The sequence below is a fragment of the Hakea prostrata genome, chromosome 3 (assembly GCF_041222555.1).
Source record: "Hakea prostrata isolate BN-2017 chromosome 3, UWA_Hpros_2, whole genome shotgun sequence".
In the NCBI taxonomy this organism is placed as follows: Eukaryota; Viridiplantae; Streptophyta; class Magnoliopsida; order Proteales; family Proteaceae; genus Hakea; species Hakea prostrata.
In genome coordinates, this window is record NC_142602.1 from 6369673 (window position 1) to 6389867 (window position 20195).

The window sequence follows — 20195 nt, forward strand, 5'->3', positions numbered from 1 at the left end:
AAGACAAGAAATTGTTCGATATGGGACAAGGGAAGAGCTCTCACCCTTTAAATTTCACAAAGCATCAATGTAATCTCACCTCCATATGATGAAGTTCTTGATTATTACTCTAAAAGTCAAGGTGTAACATTGAAGGATTGAATGTTAAGAATCATCATGGTTTCTTGGAGAAGTACCAAAACTAATTGAGTCAACAAATAAATTTAGAAAACAAAGAATCTTGGAGTACCTAAATATTTCTTTTTCCCCTCTGCCAACAACACATCTGAGTGTAGAATTACTTGAAGAGAGCGCAATGAATCCCCTTCTGGACAGAGTGAAGTGTAAGCTTCAAGGATTGAAGGAAAAGCTAATCACAAGCTGGTTGGGTGGAGCTGTTAAGGTCGATAATTTCAGTGTATTGGTGGCCGTGCAGTGTCAAGCAAATTGAACAATGGATGCAAATTTTTTCTGGGCAAGGAAAATCGAGGAAGATAAGAAATTTACTGTTAAATAGGCACGACTGCACGAGTAAGTCAAACCAAAAGCAGAAGGTTCGTCGGGGATAAGGAGATTGAGACAAGTGAACAAAGCATGCCTGTGTAGTCTTGTCGGAATAAAAAAACCACGTAGACTCAAAGATGACTGTTTGTGAAACCAGATGGGTCATTAAAAGAAGGGCATGGCATCGTCAATTTTAGTGGGTGTTCGAATGGTGTAGAAGACAGTGGTTGAGGGGAGCAGTGGATGGTTGGTAATACGAGCCAAGTTCGATTCTGGATGGACCACTGGGTCGGACCATTCTTAATAGCAGAAACGTTGGGATTGGAGCCAGATTTCTTCAAGAGAATGACCATGTATGTAAAGGATCTCATTCAACATGGAAGATGGGTGTTGCATTCGATTCAATCACCACCACAATTAGCAGTGGTGTTTGAACAAATTAAAAGAATACCTCTGCTAGGGTATGCTTCACCGGACAAGTGTTACTAGAGGTATGAGTGTATGAGTATGACCATACAGGGCAGATGTCGATAAAGTATGACTGGAAAGTGATCAGATCAAAGATTCATAAGCGGTGAAAGTGGGGATTAAGACTAAGAGATTCAGTTTTTGCTTGGAAATTCTTCATGAATAATTTCCAGTAGATAGTTTGTTGAGGCAGGGAGGCATCTACGAGGTGTCAAGGTGTAGTTTGTGTCATGCGGTGAAGGAAGATATGGATCACTTATTTTTGGCCTGTAGCTTCTCTCAGGTTATGGAAGAATCTTACAGGTTGGTGAAATGTGACTCGGTGGCGACGGTGGTCTTTTTTCAACAGAAAAAAAAAATACCAGGATTTGTGATGCAGAGGTAAAATGCACTAAGACCTTTCTTGAATTCCACTGAGTGGAAAATCATTTTAACATATCATGTAACTTGGGTAAGAACAGAAGCATCCTCGCTTCACTTTCTATTTAAGGACCTGTGTTTGACATAAAGAGTAAACTATCTTACAGTTGACATGTGCATTCTGGCCCAAAATTGAGTTCAGGATACTGGAAACCTTACACAACATACAATACAGAACACATAAGCTAAGTCAGAGTGGAACTGCTACCAAAGAAACACGTATTTAAATTAATACCTTAGCTTTGGGAGAGAGCCATACAGTGAGAGGAGCAGCAGAATTTCCACCATTGATCTCCTCAATGAAACTGATAGGCAAGTTAAAACAAGTGGAATCCCAATACTGAGGAAATCCTCCCAGTAGGAGGTCTACCTGTTCAGAAGTGGCAAGGCAGCTGTAACAACAAAATACATAGTATTAAATTTAGTACCAGAGTAACAAGCATTGATAGTCAAGACACAATGAAGCTCTCTAACTCTACAATTTATTTAATTCCAAACCCACCCCCCACCCCCAACGAAAAAAGAAAAAGAAAAAAAAAGAAGTGTTTAACAGAAACTACATGATTACTCGTTTTTGAGTTTCAGTTTTCTAAATTTCCTATCTAATTATACACGTAAATAAAGTTTAGTATTGATAGAGGCATGTCTCTTTCCCATCCAAGGGATGTAAGTTGTAGGGATTGATGGGCTCTATCTTGTACTGGTTGAACCTACTTGCAGTGGTTTGATTCTCGTAGTTTAGCCAAAAGTTTCTGTCTTGAGATCTTCTGTGCCGTGTTTTGGTTAATATTACACATCCAAACAAAATTAAAAAAGGGTTCTATCCAGTGCACAAGGCTCCCATGTTTAGCAGGGTTGTGAATTTCTGTGAAAAAAGATTTGTGTATATCAAAATTACTAAAAATGAATTCCCTAGACTTGGCTTAAATTACTCAAGCTTCTTTATCACATCCTAAAGAATGACTATTAAAACTTGAACAGTTTTCCATATTTAGTTTGTCCTCCAAATGTAGGAACATACACTTGACCTACCTTGCATCCAACCTTGGCAGCTAAACTATCACCAAAAGAAACCATCCCTTCCATAGCATCATCTATATAGCTAATAGAAATACAACTCTTACTGACCAGCTTGGTCAGACCATTAATATACTCAAATTTGTTGGGAATCATAACCTGCAAGACAACCAGAATTGACAATGAACTCATTAGATACAGAAAATTCAACTCAATTTGAACAAGCCATGGTCTGTGAGCATTTAAGTTTGAACTGATAAAAATGAACAAAATACCCATCTGTAGGATGAGTTCATGCAAAATTAAACCTGTTTGAACATGCTGACTACTCATTTATACAGACAGGCACGCCTAAAAACCAATTTAATGGACAACATTTGTAATAGCTGAATCACCCTTTGAGTCGGTTATACCGCTCAATATAAGATAATTTTGATGTAAGTTCAAAACTGGCAGTTCTAGTTTTCGATATTAACTTGCAGCTCTAGCAGTTCATTATATGTCAATCTCAAGTGAAGTACCAAGGATGAGATCTCGAACAAACATTTGGAGATCTTCAGCATTTACTTTGGGAATGAAGAAACCTTTCCAGCCAACACTGAAGCCAACTGAAAAATAATTTCCATCAGCAGAGTCTGTACGGAATTAAATAACTTTAAGAGAGCCAGCTGGGGATGGGAATAAGAAAAGGGAAGGTAAGGATTTGGAATATAAGAGTTAACATAAGGACTTATCATGTTATTTCAGTTACTGTTGAAGCCATCGTTTCTATTATTCTACCGGTGCCTGTCAGGCCCTTCAGGGAGAGAAGGTAGAAATTAGGAAAGAGGGAAGAGCAGTAATGGAAAACAAAGTAATGACCTCGTTGAACAAGGACTGAAGTCGATCTTTATTAAATGACACACATGACATTAAGCTCTACGGACCAACAAGTGTCAGAAAATATCATGAGAAAGAATTTTATGCTGGGTAAAGAAGATTGAGTAAACAATACAAAGAAACCAAAAATCAAATGGAAAATGGCATGCAGTAACTAAATTCATGCTGTATGCAGTATGCCCAAAACAAACTTGAGCAATTAAGGCAGCAGAGAAATAGAATTAGCAGATGTCAATGACTCAAATCCATCCCCATAATCGCGCGTCCAGATCCGGGTGCAGGCCACCCAAAATCAAGAAATTAATACGTTAAAAAGAAAAACTCACATACACAGAGGATGATTAGTTTGGAAAGGAAAGAACACGGTACCGATAGGTGAAGTGAAGAATGGTATTTCAAAATACCGTAAGAAAACGCTTAAAATTCTTAGAAAGTGCAGAAGCAGTAGTGAAAGGGAAGTTCTTTCTCTCTTCAAGCTTGTCTTATCCAAAAATGGTTAATCTCTCTAAAGCAGCCTCAGTAGTGAAACATCTTAAATTCCGAAAAACCACTTCGGCGGTAAGTTCTGCTGAAGCTATCTTAATGAATGCAAGCAAGAGCCCTGCAGTTTAGATCCAGCAACAATGAGTTCCGGCATCGATCGTTAGTTCGTTATCAAAGCCAACCATTTAGGAGAGATAGATACACAGGATATTCAAAATTTGAATTCAAATTGAAAAAGATTGTGGATAAAGCTAGCGGTTTAGGGAAATCGAAGAGGATTGAGCACAAGGATGAATGAAACTGCTGATAAATCACAGGAAGCTTGTTAATGGAGGGAAGGAAATAGAGAAACTAGAAAATTTTGCACAAGAGATCGAATCTAGTTTAACCCTAAAAATAAGCGGGAAAATAACGTTAACCGTTTTGTGCCGAGACGACGAGGGGGAAAATAAAAAAAAGGCGCGCCATAAATTAATGAAATTACTGTGTTTTCCCGGGGAGTTGAAAATACCGTTTTAGCCCACGAAAAAGCGGAATTTTCAGGCACCTACGAGAGATGTAGTTCCCTCCCTGCGAAACTAATAATGGTGCTACCGTGCTAGTTCTAAACTCCTAACTCCTAATTTCAATTTAACCCACAAAAAAAGAAAAGAGAAACTGAGAAAGTCCCTAAACTCTAATGGTATTAGATGTAAATTTTGAAATTTTGAAGGTATTAAACGAAATTATATATAAATCAAGGGGTGTAGACGTAATTACTTATTACTATTATTATTATTATTTTTTTCTTCTGGTAGAGATTTACACTGCCATGTTCGAGAACCCTCAGGCCTCACCTTTTGTAGCGAATCGTAACTCTCTCCGGCTTCCTCTGTGTATCTTAAAAATCGCAGTTGCAGCGCCGCTTCATCGTCTTCCATGAATTTCCTTTACAGTGTAGGTCTGTAAATGTGCGAGTTCCAGCTCTCAGTATTGGTGAGGCCGTCACACACAGTCTCTTGCTTTTGCCCGCACTGTCACTACTGAATCGAAGATCCGAATATATACGGGAGAAATCGAGGAAGGGAGAATTTTTGGTACTAGCAACAATGGCGGCTTCGGCGTCTTCAGATGTGTCAGAAGGTCCAGTCCTTAGTCTCATGAGCAAGCGTCTTCGTAATCTTAGGAAGAAATACAACCGAATCCTTCAGATGGAAGAGAGTGTCGCTCAGGGCAAAGCCCTCAATAAGGAGCAAGAGGAAGTCCTTCGGTCTAAACCTGCAGTCACCGTTCTCATCGAGGAGTACGAAAAGCTCAGGAAGCCCCTCTCTGATGCCCTTCAAGAGGAGCTCAATCTCGCACTTCAACACCGCCAGGTCTCTGCCGCTCCTCCCGCCTTTGACGATACGTCTAAGGATAGTAATGATAGCAAGGACGAGGGAGGAGAGCCCCATAAATCAAGCCAAGACCTTGATGACGCAGAAGTTGAGGATCTGTTGAAGCTTCTCTACTTCGGTTGCTTGTTTGATGTGAAGCCACAGAGTGATTTCACGTCAACGATGCTTACCAGGACTCACGAGCGTGGTTGCTGCTTGACATATGATTACGTGACCGACGATGCCACTGATCTTCTTGGCGAGGGGGATTTGGATTTGATTTCTATGCTTGGTAGTCTCGTAATTTCCCGGCCTCTTCATTCCAGCCTCTCTCACAAGAACGCTTTGCAGAGCTGCGTTGAGCATGCCAAGCATTGGCTTGCCAATTCGGACCAGCCCATTGAACCAGGAACTTCAGTTACCTGTAAGTTTATCTGATTATGTTTTTTCATCGTTTTGGATTTTGGATAACTAATTTCTCAGCTTGCTGAATTGTTTTACGGGAAAAGGGTTAGTCAGAAGCCCTATTTGTTTGTCAAGACTTTTCACAAGCACTTGTAAGTCTACTGTAATCACGAACTTAACTCAACTAAAATGTACCTTTGGTACTTTAAGGCATCTAAACACCCTGAATTGTGCAACACGGGTTCACACCGCCTTTTCACCCCCAAGAATGGTTACTTCAGGTCCCTTTAGTCTGTATTCACTGCTAAAAACGAAAGGCAACAGGGAGAGAGAAGGGGAAAAATCAACATTCACAAAGGAGCTCATTTCTGAGTTTATATAGTCGCAAAAGATATGGACAAAATGACAAGGTCAATGGTACCTCTTCAGATCACCTTCCTATGGGAAGGTACCTCTCCAGGTTACCTCCTTATATGAACCCTTCTGACAGCACCTCAGGTTTCATATAGTAATGTTAATATTGATTAATATATCAACTATATATCCCATGGCTCGGTGGGATTAGGGTTCAAGTTGGGTTTGCATTGCTTGAGTGTGGTCCTTAACCCCAAAGTTAAATAATATAAGTGCTTTCTATATATAAACTTAATAATCAGCTCGTCATTTTCCAAAATGTGGGACTAACGTTCTGTGACAAAAATCATAAGAGGAAAAAGAAATAAATAAAAATATATTTATATTAAAATAATATTACGCGACACATAAGTTTTAAACATTTTAACACTATTTTGTAGATGCTGGACTGAGGGAACGGCTAAACAAGATCTTGGCGTCAGACTATTTCACCACGACTCCTGAGATGAAGGCTGCGGTGGAAGTAGCTGCTGCTGCGGGAAAGTATGCACCCTGCCAGGTGCAGTTTCATCACTCCGCAGTATCGTCATTGGTTCCCGTTCAGGTGGAAAATGTGCACGCACACTACGAGCAGAAGGTGAAACTCTTTCTCCTTGCCCCTTCACATGCAGATTTTTAGTATATATCTGTTTCAATTTTGTTTATTTTATGTCTATGGCCTTGCTTGCTGTGATAGTGTGATCGTTGGTTACTCAATCTAGTTCCTTGTGAGGCCATGTCAAAAATGAATAACTCGGTGAATTTACTTGTTCTTTGCTGTCTGATAATACTCTTATTCATGGATCTGCTTTGTTATTTCTGGGGTCTTATCAAAATTCCTGATTGCAAGCTTTCAGCATTCCGTGCCCTTATTGTTTTTATTGTCGACATGAAACCTAGTCGCATGTTTCCCTTTGCATGGTTGTTATGGGTGTTGGTATGCTGAATGCCTTCTCAATTGAGTAGGCTACTTAAAGGCATAAATTTAATAAATATGCTTAAGTTCTTTAAGTTTGCGCCTGCTTATTGCAGCCCTCTTCGTCTGTATGGAAAACAATCAAGCCATACATTTGGTATGCTGAACTGCCAACATTGTTAACTAGAAACACGGGAATGTTGCCAACGTGGTTTGTTACTTTTAGAGCTCATCTGGTTAATTAATCTCCTAGTCCTTGTATGTTTTACAGAGACTTGGATAGAGTTGTGTAACTTGTCAGTTATACTACTCGTTAGTCTAGCAGTTGGTCATCCAACTACACGATGTAGTATAATCACAGTCGTTCCCAACTGTTCTTATCTGTGCATTTCCACTGTCCCATTCATATACCTCATTTTGTGTCTGTTATTTCCCATTAATAGGCCTGCATGCTGAACTCACACATAATTATCATGAATTATCTAATCAGAGATGATCTTTTGCTACTTTTCATTGGCCACAACTATTTAATAAGTCCATAGTTACTGTAATGGTTGGTATCATGTATTTAGTGAGTTGATATGTGATTCTGGCCTCCAGGGTGATCTTAATTGTTCTCATGGGTGTATTCCTGTAGTTTATTGGTTCCTTATTCTGTGTCTATGCTCCCATCCTATAATTGCTCAACACATTTTTATTCTCCTATCCCATAAGATATCACACTGGAATTATCTTTTCACCTAAAAGCTCTCATTGCTGATGCTTTTGCTGCTGTTGTTACTCAGGTTTACATAAGTTTTTTATGAGACAACTTCTTTCAATCAATTAGTCAACTCAACTGAACTCTTCTATGCCTTTCACAATCATGTGGGGTTGACCCTTTACACAACAACAACAACAAGAAGCCTAGTCCCAGCTAAATGGGGTTGTGCACTGTTGCCTGCCTACCAACTCTATTTGAGGTCATATTAAAGGCCTAAGCTATGCATATTGGGGTTGAGCCTCTGCTTTAATCAATTGATTCCCCTTTTAACTGTTTGTACATTTAATGGTTTCTCTGGTTTTTTTTCTCTTAAAAGATATATTTGATCTTTGTGATCCTGACAATGCCTTTTTTCTTCAATATTTTCTGTTCAAAATAGGGGTATTACTTTGTCCTAAACAGAGATAGCTGGATTACCTCCCTTGGCGCTGCTAACCCTTGCCCTACCCTCCTCCCCCGGCCCCATTTCTCTTCGTTCATGGAGCTCTTGTGGCTCAGCTCCCCTCTCTCTGAGGGATGGTCTCCCTCCACTTTGTCCCCAATTCTTAGTTGCTGACTTCAAGGTGGCTTTCTGCCCCCTCCAGCCTTGAAATATCCCAACTCTCTTTGTTGGACGTTGTCACATCATTGGCAGTTGGCTTTCCTTCCCATTTGTCAAACTCTCTTTCCAAGCAATGGGAGTAAATTGCTTCTCTAGACATGTAACTGTTAGACAATGGTTTCTTTGAACTCAAATTCTCATCTGAAGAAGATAAACCTGTGCCCTAGAAGTAAGTCCTAGGCATGTTGGTAGTCCATTCTGTTGTGACAATGGGATCATTATCTGCAGCTCCATTGTAGCAGCCTTAGCTCCATTCTGGTCCAGATCTTGTTGCTGGGTCTCCCTCTGCACTCCGGTTGCAAAGAAGGCCTAGATATAGGATATTACAGTCGTAAAAATTGTCCTGTGGTTGCTCACGTGCTTACCCCTGATTGTCAAGCAAGCCCGTGGTTCTAAGAAGACATCCATCCAGACACAGTGACTAAATTTCTTTAATAGTCAGGTGATGAACTTGTATGGATTAGGAAGACATGGCTGTTGGATCTGTTCAGTTTTCTTTGTTGTTATTATTTTGTTTCCTTTAAAGCTTCTCAAGGTATGGTGAATAAGTGCTGATTGTCATACCCCTACTTCTGTGGTTTTTGGAGTCTATTCCTTGCAGTGAGCAGCCCCTTCTGGTTAGCTGCACATTCAGTGAGATCCATTAAAATGGCATTTCTTCTCAATAATATCTTTAACTTTCAATTCAATCATTTTTCTGATACATTTACTCTATGCATGGCACTTCTTATTGGGTAACTATTACTGTTACAGTTGGGGTGTACTTTTTAATTGAAGTATAAATTTAAATGCTAGACATTCAAATCATTAATGGGTTTTTGGTACTAAATGGATTAAGTGTTTTCCCTGTCAAAATTTGGTCTTCTAATGAACCCAGTATCCAGAACTAGTATCATGCATGATGAGCCATTTCTTAATGATTGAAACCTAGTCATGGTTCTTGAACCTTTATTCTCCTCCCCCTTTTCTAGGGTTTTTTCCCCACCTTTTAGGGGGAGGGGTTTGTTATTTGAAAGCTAATGTGTAGATGCCTATCAAGGAGAGGAGATAAGTTCTATAGCTGACAAATCAAATACAGAGCACTGGAGGACTGGCAAATGGCAATCCTGATGAGGCTGTGATTTGATGTGGCAATGTACTATATTTGGTTGTGTCCTAACTAATACTGGTCTAGTAACTTCGATGAGACGGTTAGCTGATGTTGGCCTACACTAGAATAAATTGTTAAAACCTGGAGGCCCAAATCGAGCCTGTTTTTAGTATTTTAAAATATTGAGGCTCCTCAATACTCTGACAAACTGTCTGCTGGTTGTGTTTTAAGACATACTGGTTTAGCAACTCTGGTAGAGATTTAGCTGATCTTTGCTGACATTTGAGCAATATGTTTTACCTTGAGGCTGACATCTAGCCTGCTCAAGGTATATTAAAATATCTTGAGTGCCTCTACTGTGACAAAACTGCTTGGAACCTTAATTATGGCACATCTGGAATGCTGTTTCAGAATCCAAGTCTCTGCTCCAATCAAGTTCACCCATTTCTCTTGCATTTTTGCGTTCCTTAGGATTTCCAATTTTGTATAGGCAGATCTAAGTGAATCATGATCTTCTTTTCCGTTGTTCTTTTTATTAATCTGAAAGAGATAAAAATGTCACGTTTTCAACAATGGATGAGGTGATATCACAAGTTAACACCTAGGAAATCATAATTATAATAGTTATTCTATATTACTGTACTTCCTAGTCACAAGAAGGTAGAACAACAATTAAAACTTTAGTCAAGTTTAATGGTGAAAATGTGAAATACATTTTTGTTTTCCGCTAACAGGTCAAGGCTCAGTCGTACATTTCTGAACCTTCCCACACTACTGTCTCTCAGCTTGTATCATCTGTTGTTACTAATCTTATGTTGCTCAAATATATTCATCTTGTTCTATTTTACCTACTATGCCATCCATCCAGCCTTCTCGATTCAGCTTGAAAGTTGCCTATAGTTTTATTATATGTTTCAATCTTGCATTACCCCAGGACTTTTCTATTCTATTTTAATGAATAATGTCTTTTTCCAATCCTTCCTTTACAAGTGAATCATGAAACAGAAATGGTTAAGATTTGACACCTGTTCTTCATTAAATATTCATGTTCTTATAAAATATAAAAAACATAATTACATAAAGTTTGTTCTCATCAACACTGTCAAGTTTTGTGTCTCTCAGTTTACGTATGTTTTGATCTATTTATTTTCAGTGTCTACCTAGATGCAGCAACTAACTTGATAGAAGTTTGGGACATTTTACCCCAATGTGAATATTTATAGTCACAGTTGATCTATTTCTGTGATTGTACCCCCAAGGGACACTATCCCAGAAACCATTTTCTAAATATTGGACCCCAATTTAGTCTCTCTTAGAAACACTAGTTATGTTCACCAGGTCTATTTCTGGGATTGTATCCCAATGGACGCTTAAAATCTAATGTGTTACACAATGGTTTGACCACAACCCTTTTTGTTTCATGGTTAGTGAAAATGGAAAGTTGGAAACACACTTAAAATTTTCTAAATTAGAAAATGGAACTGATACCAGTGAAATGTATGGACCCCTTTTCTCTCTGAGTCATGATGTTGGTTCTTGTTTCTTCTGTGTTTTCTCTACAACCTTATTAATTTTGTTTGAAGGACATGCATACAAAAGAATTGCTGGAAATCCTACTGGGACAACTTGTTGCCAGAGGTGATGAGGAGGTCCTGGGCTGAGATGGGAGGTGTTGTCATGTTGCTGCTGCAGTGGACCCCAATTTAGTCTCTCTTAGAAACACTAGTTATGTTCACCAGGTCTATTTCTGGGATTGTATCCCAATGGACGCAAAATCTAAGTGTTACACAATGGTTTGACCACAACCCTTTTTGTTTCATGGTTAGTGAAAATGGAAAGTTGGAAACACACTTAAAATTTTCTAAATTAGAAAATGGAACTGATACCAGTGAAATGTATGGACCCCTTTTCTCTCTGAGTCATGATGTTGGTTCTTGTTTCTTCTGTGTTTTCTCTACAACCTTATTAATTTTGTTTGAAGGACATGCATACAAAAGAATTGCTGGAAATCCTACTGGGACAACTTGTTGCCAGAGGTGATGAGGAGGTCCTGGGCTGAGATGGGAGGTGTTGTCATGTTGCTGCTGCAGTGGATTGAGAGGTCTTGGTGGCCAGAGATGTAGAGTACCTTCAGGCATCAGACCCTCTCAATCCAAACTCTGTGAACTCACACCCCTTCCAGGCAGCTACTATTCTGATCCCTTCACCTCTAGCTTGTCTGTTTTCTGGTGGGCTAATTTTTTAACTTAATATTGTGATGATTCGTTGGATAACGAGGGTAAAAATTAGAGTCACAATAGTCGAAGTTCACCCATGATGCCAATCAGTTTCTCTCTTACATAACTTCTACCTTTTTTGAGAGAGAATGGTAAATTTCTGGAAATACATGCTCAAACAATAAGATATGGAAGGCTAATAATATTGATTGTTATCTGAAAGCATAATCTTCCAGAGAAAATGTTCTTCATTGAGGATTTGCGTCAGTTATTTGTGATTGGTTCCATGTTTCTATTACAGCCAAAACTTTATCCATTTAGATACTTGGTGGTGTTTGTTGGCTTTAATTATTTCTTTCTGAAGAAAGTTTAATATGAGTTCCACGTTAATCTAGTAAACCTCTAACGAACCTTTTCTGGCAGGATGAGGAGCTGGCAAATTTTCAAGGACAGGAACCTGATGCTGATCAGTCGGGCCCTGTTGAGGAACTGTCGGAGATGGTAATTTAGTTTCTAAATAGAGGATGTTGTCATTTGGGATGACAGGAAACAGCAACTTACTAGTGAAATTTTCTTCTTCTCCCTTTCCCCCCCTCACATCACAGGATGTAGTAGAGGTGCCAAATACTGCGGAAGTTGCACCAGTTCAGCAGGAGCAAAAGGCACAGGCAGAAGAGGATGATCAGGGTCACAAAAATATGGAGTCTAGGGAGGAACAATATATCCCTAATAGGGCACAGAATCAGCGAGGCCGCCGTGGTGGCAGTGGCCACAGAGGTTATTCTAATGGCCGTGGAGGTCGAAGTGGCAGGGTTGGCGGCGGATATCAAAATGGTCGTAATCAATACTATGAACAGCCAGGGAATGGTTATTCAAAAAACTATTATAACGGCAGGGGAAGGGGTTCTGTTGGGCACAACTACAACACTTACGGATCCGCAACTCACGTCAGTCACACTCAGGCCAACGTTGAGTCAGGTTCATAATTTTGCTTGTAGGTCATTTTAGCTTGTCCTGCGTCCTGGCTTTGCAATGGTTGACAAGTTTTGCATCGGAAAGAAACTGAGTATCATATGGATGGGGTAGTGTGGGTGAATACTGTCTTTCTGTAGTTCAGTTTACTAAACTTTGATGTGAAAAAGACTTGGCACTTGGCAGGAGCCTATAATTTAACAAACTCTAACTTGGCCACACACCCTTTAATTATCAAATTCTCTGGAAGAGAACCAATCATGAGGTCGGAAGCTTGGATTGAAGATCCATGAATTTTGATGCATTTCTGAGCTATTGCTGCGGTTAATTAGTTCTCTATTGCTACTCTTATTAAATTGGTGCATTTCTTTTTGATAATATATTTAACTTGGTACTTGATGATGTCACGCTTCTGAGAGTTCATTTAAGGTGTATCCCTGCATGAGAACTCGAAGACACTGCTTGCTCTTCTAGCCATTTGTATTTCATGTTGACGTTTTCTGGTTTATCGTTTAGAAGTTCTCCTGTATTTTTTTTTAAGTTTATTGTTTGTTATTTTATGCCTGTTAAAACAGATTTCATTCGATTTCAATTTTCTTTTGGGCTATCGGGAATCAGACAAAAGTGTGAATTTTGGTAACGCTAATGTATTCTATATTCCAGTGGTAGACGTGGTTTTAGCTTTTTAGGTTGAGGCCCTTGAGGGCTCAGAACAATCCAACCCCTTTATTACTTGGAAATTGGACACCACCGTTCCCATGTCAACTTTGCCATGCCAATGAACACACGAGCCTACAACGGTGGAAAATGAAAATCTTAAAAGCCTGAGCATCTTTGACGAAATAAATAAATAAAGCCCAGGCATCCCACAGCCGTGCCAATGCTATGCTATGCTATGTTCTCCATGAATCATCAGTCAAATTGATCAGAATCTTGGTCCTTGACATGAGTTGAGGTTTCCTTTTTCTGTTTTTCTGGTTCAGATGTGAGTTGAGTTGGTATTTACTATTTGTCTGTAGAGATTTGTGTTCTCCTTAAATCTCAAATCTCGTCACTTCATTGAGTTGGAATCTCTCTTTTTCTTTTTTTTTTTTAATCGAAAAAGAAAGCCAGTTGTATTACTGATTAAGCAAAAAATATAGTTCCTCAGTTGGTATGAGGCTCAAATCCCCTCTATTGTTCAACGCATAAGTACTAATTGTTCTACTAGCCAAACTGTTTAGGCGATTAAGGAGTGTTGGGGACTTATAATTACAAAATACTGCATTAACTAGTGTAGATTTAATATCTACCAAATCAGGTATTAGATGCACGGGCTAGTGTAGTTTGGGTGGGGCATAGAAGAGGGGAGTAGCCGTCTCCTCATTTACCCACACTTCCTGGATACGATCTGTGTGTTGCATGACTTCCTTCATTGCCTTCACTAAGGCTTTCAAGTACCCTGTCTTTGACTATTTACAAACATAATTTTGCCTTGTTCCATAATTCCCACACTCCATCCTGCTGTGTTTAGTGATTTGTTATATACCCATGCACAGAGCAAAATAGTAGAGTCAGTATTTAATATTATACGTTCATTTTGTTGAGTGTGTATTTTGGTATCTATGTTTCTATCACTGATCGGTGATATTTTCATTTTTAGGAGCCATTTATTTACATTATTTATTATCTTGTGGGGGTTGGGTTTGATTTATTTTATTTTATTGTTACATTATTTATTTATTTCCATAAGAAGTAACATGTAGTCACAAAGGAGGGAAAAAACCACTGTTTTTTATGCATGTCTAGTTGGAAATCAACTAGAAAATCATTGCACAAGTGCAAAATGGATATTTGGGCTAGATGTTCTGTTCGCAATCCAAGAAGTCCTGCCGCCCAGATTCTCTTGGTCCGTTCACATGAAATGAAGATACGTCTAAGAGTCTTTGTCTTATCACCGCACAGTTCACAAAGATCGTGCATTTTCGTCCATTGAGAAAGTGTAGCTCTAACTGGTAATCATGCATTCAAGAGACGCCAAAAGGAGATTTTTTTTTTTTGGTAAGACCAAAAGGAGATTTTGAGTTCAGGGTGTAATGGCAGCTTCCAAAATATTTTCCACCAATTGGTGAACTCATTGGGCATTGTCTTAAATTTTTGTTTCATCAATGCCTTTCCTGCCAGTTTGGAGGAGAATTCACCGTTGGTGGATATGCAAGATATCCAAGTATCCTATGACAAATTGAGATTTAAATGAGAGAGTGGGATTAAAGTAAGATTAAAGTTTGAATGCAAGATATCCAAGTACTCTCTGTTTGCTTAAGTGTATTGTGACATTTGGGCGACAGTGGTGTTGTGCGGCCAAATATTAGATTGATGGTATTTTTCACTTACACTATTTGCATCAAAGAGCCAGGGATCATACCAGAAGGAGGTGTCGATGCCATTACCTACTTGTTTGGAAATCATTTTCTTTAGTTCGGGGGTGATGCTGAAATGCTTTGCCAGGGCCAAGAGCCAGTTTTGAGTTTTAGTTTGTGGTTGAACAATCTCGAGTTGAGAAAGTATTTGGCCTTAAGAATGGTAGCCCAGAGGGATGTAGGCTCGTTAAGGAGTTTTCATCCTTGTTTGAGTAGCAAAGCTTTGTTGATATCCTCAGTTTTTTTGAATCCCAAGCCCCCTAGATGTTTTGGTGTACAACACTTATCCCAAGAAGTTAGTGTCAATTGCTTTTTTTTTTTTTTTTTGTAGCGTTCCTTAGCCAAAACCTTTGGCAGAGCAAGTTAATTTGTTTGCAGATTGCTTTTGAGAATTGAAAGCATTGCATGTGGTAGAGGAAAAGAGGTGGTAACACTTATTTTATGAGTACTTCCCCCCCTCCCCCCCCAACGCAAAGAAGAGAGTGGATGGTTTCTAGGATGCAAATCGACCACTAATCTTGGTTAGCATGAACTTGAGATTTTTTTATTTGAATCTTCCATGGAACAAATTTGTTCCTAGGTACAGAGCATCCTTTTTCATTTCAAGGATTCCCAGAATCGACAGGATTTGGACCTTCTATGGAATCTTCTATTTGTCAGTAGAGATTTGTGTTCTCCTTACATCTCTTCACTTCATTGAGTTGGAATCTTCTATTTGTCTATGGAGATTTATGTTCTCTTCACGTCTCTTTATTTTATTAAGTTAGAATCTTCTATTTGTCTGTAGAGATTTGTTTTATACTCAAATCTCTTCATTTCACTCTCTCTTGATATCACAATGTCATCATATACTCTAAAATCTTTGATTGTTTCAAAAGTCAAACCCAATTAACGACAGCATATTTTATAAAAAAGTGTAAAACAACAGAGGAACACACTCAAAATTTTCTTGGAATTACAACTGATTGCCACCCCCTATACTCCCAAGCATATTTTCAATATTCTGGAAAATAAATCAATTACATTATGGCGGAAGGTGACAAGATGATTGCTTTGAGAATATATTGTCCAGATGACAAGATGATTGATTGCTCTGAGAATATATGGTCAGGATGTATGTTTTGTGAGAAGGTGGGAAAATACAGAGATTTGAATCTATTTATTTATTTATTCATTTTACCCACAACTTTTGGCTGCTGAAGCATATTGACAATATTTTGGAATTTCGATGCTTAATGCGTTACATCTTAAAGTATATATTTATTTATTTAAAAAAAATTTCCCTTCGCTATTTATAGGTGGGTTGGCTGGGCATGCAGAGTAGAAGTAGAAGCAAGCAAGCAAGCAAGCAAAGCTTATTAGTAATTCAGTATTCCGAGTTGAAGGAAGGCAATTAAGGGAGAGATAGAAGAGATGGGAACAAGCTTTTCCATGGCGTACAACACCACCTCCACCGTCGAGAGCTCCTCGCCGTCGAAAACGTCTCGCATTCTCGAATTCCACTCCTCCGCCCGATGGAAAGCTCACCTAAACGCCTGCAATGCTTCCTCGAAGCTGGTAATTAATTCTACGTACAGCCCACCATATATATATTGCTTCATTTTTCCTATCAACATACTTCAATTTTCTGACTCTTTTTTCTTTCTAAAAATTTATAGGTGGTGATCGATTTCACGGCGTCGTGGTGTGGTCCCTGCAAATCCATCGAGCCAGCAGTAATTGAAATGGCAAACAAATACTCAGACGTCGATTTCGTCAAGCTCGATGTTGATGAATTGATGGTATATATGGATGATATCCTTTAATTCACTTGGTAAAATCTAATTGAATTTCCGTCCGTTCTCCTAACTCTGTCGACATGCACAAACAAACAGGATGTGGCAAAGGAATATGGGGTTCAGGCAATGCCAACGTTCATTATCATCAAGGGAGGGAAACAAGTGGATAAAATTGTGGGTGCCAAGAAGGAAGAGCTCGAGAAGAAGATCCTCAAGCATCGATCTTCTGCTACCATCTCCACTTTCTGATCATCATCATCATCATCGATATCGCATGAGCAAGCTCACCTAGCTCAATATCTCCTCTTTCCCTCTCAAGTACAGAGAGTAATAAGATCAAATCAGACTAATAGTTTATAGCTAATTATAGTTATTCAGCCATGATGCAACTGGAGAAATCAGATAGCTAGTGTTTGGGCTATTGTACTGCTACTTCCTTTATCTTCTTCTTCTGTTATATATACACTCTAATCTTAGTCTACTTATATATATTCAGTCTTTATTGGATTCTTGTCCTTGATATCAACTTCCCATCTTCCAGCTCCTCTCAAATATGATAACGATACTTCAAATCAAGCATCTTAATCATGGAAAGAAATATCGACGAAATCTCACAGGAAGGTAGGCTTAGAATCAGAATTGGGTGGCAAAGCCAATGAATTAATCTTTATCAGTGGGCCACTCAATCTTATCTTTATCGGAAAAAAATTATTTGTTGGAACATGAATGCTGAACGTTGCCTGTTGGCCATGGTTGCAAAGGTCAACTCGGAAGAATCCTGCTTTTCATTTATAATCAAATAACAGCAACATCCTTCCTATCTGGACTGTAGAAAATGAACCTGAGGTTTGGGTTCTTTGATCGTCCATCCAATGATCTCTAAGCCATACCATCATATGTAAATCCAAATCAATCTAGATTATAGAAGTAAAAACGAATACCTGCTGTAGATTTAAAATCTCATCTCCATGAGACACAATAGAGACTCCAAGATGAGAGGGAGAGGATAATCAACATATAGGACTCCTGCTACCATCAAAGGTTGGCTCAACTAATAATGACATACACCTTTTAATGAAGTGGTCATGGATTCCATTCTCTTTCTTTCTTTCTTTCTTTTTTTTGAGTAAACAAACTTTCACAGACATGAACAACACAACAACCCTGAGAGAAAGTTATCATTTTTTTTTAAATGAATAGAAAATACATTAAGGAAAAAGGGAGGAATCCAGTGGGAGAAGTTCCACCCAAAACATTTGAGCACAACAAATTACATAAGATCACTGGAATACTCCCAAATTTAATACCAACTAAATTCCTAGCTATGAAAAGAAAAATTGGGATTTACTCGATAGGCCAAGTTAGTCCTTAATTCTTAGGAATAAGAGTTAATAGGTTATTACAATTGGACTGAACTTCATCTAAAAGAAATCCTAAACTAAGAGCAAAAATTCCAGCTATCCACGGAACCATGCAACACAACTTCTAACGAAGAACAAAAGCTTCCTCTGAGTAGTGGATATACATTTTCCTCGTTTTCCAAGAGCGGTTATCCATTTCCATCCTTGTTCGCATTCATACCCAAAAAAACGAGTTAGGAGATCCAGGCGATCTGCATCTTCATAAGATCCACATGGCTTGAACTAACTCTTTTTGATGAGATCAATATTTGGTAGACAATGAAATGATATGATTAGTGTTGGGTTCATCCGATAGGAGATAGTGGATTTCGGATCTTCTACCTTGATGGGTAGAAGATTATGCTTCATTCATCTCTCCCGGTTCTGAGCTGTTAGCCTATTAGTGATAGATGAGAACTTGGGAATTTTCATTTCAGTTGCTTGCTTCATCCTTTGCTTCTGTAATTTTCTGCTATCGTCTCTAAAGCAAACAACTACAAAGCAACTAGATGGAATCAACAAACATGAACTCCACCCAGATGGCTTGTAAGCGTATCAGAACGATCTTGTATGTGAGAACCTGAGCCAGAGTCCCAAACGGTAATCCAAAGCTCTCCAGAATTTCTCTATTGAACCACACTATGGACTTGGACTCCCTTAGAATGATCTACAAGGCCTCGGATGACATGATCCACTCTTCAACAGGAAACCCACCTGGATTGGCGGTCAAAAGATAGAGAAAGTTATCAGTTAGAATGAAGTAAAATAATTTTTAAACTACCATGGTGGAGCATAAGCTCATATGCTTTAGAATCCAAAACTTCTTAATGAGCAATGACAATGTTCTTCGTCATTTATCGACATTCTTCATTCCCACTACAAAAACAGCGTTCGGCGTTGGTTGGTTTCTCTTCCTGTTCCTTTTTTCGTGCATATATTCGTCTTCTTTGATCGTCACACACACGCTCTCTTTCTCGTGCATAGATTCTTCTAGCTGGAGGACATCATCCAGAATAAAAGTTCAAATTCGATTCGAGCTGAGAAGAACTAAAGGGCCTTTTTATGGCTGCTGCCCTTTCTTTCTGATTTTAATTGTTTGCATATAAAATTAAAATGGGATGGTTAGAAACTTAGAATGCACTGCCAAACGAGTCTATCTGACGAAATACTCCAAATTGAGTTGTCAGAGTTTGAGAGTTTTTGAGGCTCGAGATGGGATCAATTTTTTCCATGGGTAGCAGCGAAACCTCTGCCTTGGGTAGTTCTTCTTCGAAGTCCTCTCGGGTTATCGAATTCCATTCCTCGGAGGAATGGAAGGCGCACTTTGAGGCCTGCAGAGCTTCCTCTAAGTTGGTAAACTCTACCGTCTTAACCCTATCAGCCATTGCTTCTCTTATTTGATTTTGATTTCTTGTAACGATGTGATTGATTTGATTTGATTTGATTTGCTTGGGATTCATGAAGGTGGTGATAGATTTCTCGGCATCATGGTGTGGTCCCTGTAGATTCATAGAGCCGGTATTCAACGAGATGTCTAACAAATACACCGACGTCGAATTCATCAGGATCGACGTGGATGAGTTGAAGGTTTCTCTTCTACTCTTTTCTTTCAATTTCCAAACTGAATTACTTCAAATTGCTTATTTTCTTTCAATTTCCAAACTAAAATTACTTCAGATTAAGAATAATCTCGTTTCCTAATTTATTATTTGTTTATATAAACAGGATGTGGCGCAGGAATTTGGGGTGCAGGCGATGCCAACGTTCATTCTGATCAAACAAGGGATTCAAGTGGACAAGCTTTTGGGTGCCAAGAAAGACGAACTCGAGAAGATGATCCTCAAGCACCGTTCTTCAGCTTCCACCTAACTCTTTCTGACCATCGTCGTCATCATCATCACTACTGAAACCCTAGCTCCCGTTCTTTTACTAGGGAAAGTCAACGAAAAATATACAAGAAGATCCAATTTACTAGCCCGAGATACAATTCTGTATATTGTGTATAATATAGATGGCAGGCCACGCACTTGGCACTTGGCACTTTTTAAGCTTTGGAGGTTTAAATACAAACCTAAAAGTATCCGCTTTTTTCCTTTTAAATATTTAGGTTTCCAGCGAGCAAATTTTCTTTCATTGCGACTGAAGATGAGCAGCGAT

At 38.9% G+C, this 20195-nt stretch overlaps 3 protein-coding genes across 3 annotated transcripts; all 3 read left to right on the top strand.

The window, feature by feature from the left end:
• The first annotated feature begins 4556 nt into the window (after positions 1-4556).
• LOC149020396 (glycine-rich protein) lies at positions 4557-13272 on the top strand. The gene is made up of 4 exons (XM_089148514.1): positions 4557-5529; positions 6305-6501; positions 11913-11990; positions 12095-13272. The coding sequence occupies exons 1-4, from the start codon at positions 4839-4841 to the stop codon at positions 12473-12475; spliced, it is 1347 nt and encodes a 448-aa protein (XP_089004640.1). The 5' UTR covers positions 4557-4838; the 3' UTR covers positions 12476-13272.
• A 2928-nt stretch (positions 13273-16200) lies between these two features.
• LOC149020397 (thioredoxin H2-like) lies at positions 16201-17145 on the top strand. Its single transcript, XM_089148515.1, has 3 exons — positions 16201-16417; positions 16519-16641; positions 16735-17145. Exons 1-3 carry the CDS (start codon positions 16274-16276, stop codon positions 16885-16887), a joined length of 420 nt encoding a protein of 139 aa, XP_089004641.1. The 5' UTR covers positions 16201-16273; the 3' UTR covers positions 16888-17145.
• Positions 17146-19174: 2029 nt separating this feature from the next.
• Positions 19175-20151, top strand: LOC149020398 (thioredoxin H2-like). Its single transcript, XM_089148517.1, has 3 exons — positions 19175-19391; positions 19503-19625; positions 19764-20151. Exons 1-3 carry the CDS (start codon positions 19251-19253, stop codon positions 19905-19907), a joined length of 408 nt encoding a protein of 135 aa, XP_089004643.1. The 5' UTR covers positions 19175-19250; the 3' UTR covers positions 19908-20151.
• The last annotated feature ends 44 nt before the right edge of the window (positions 20152-20195 follow it).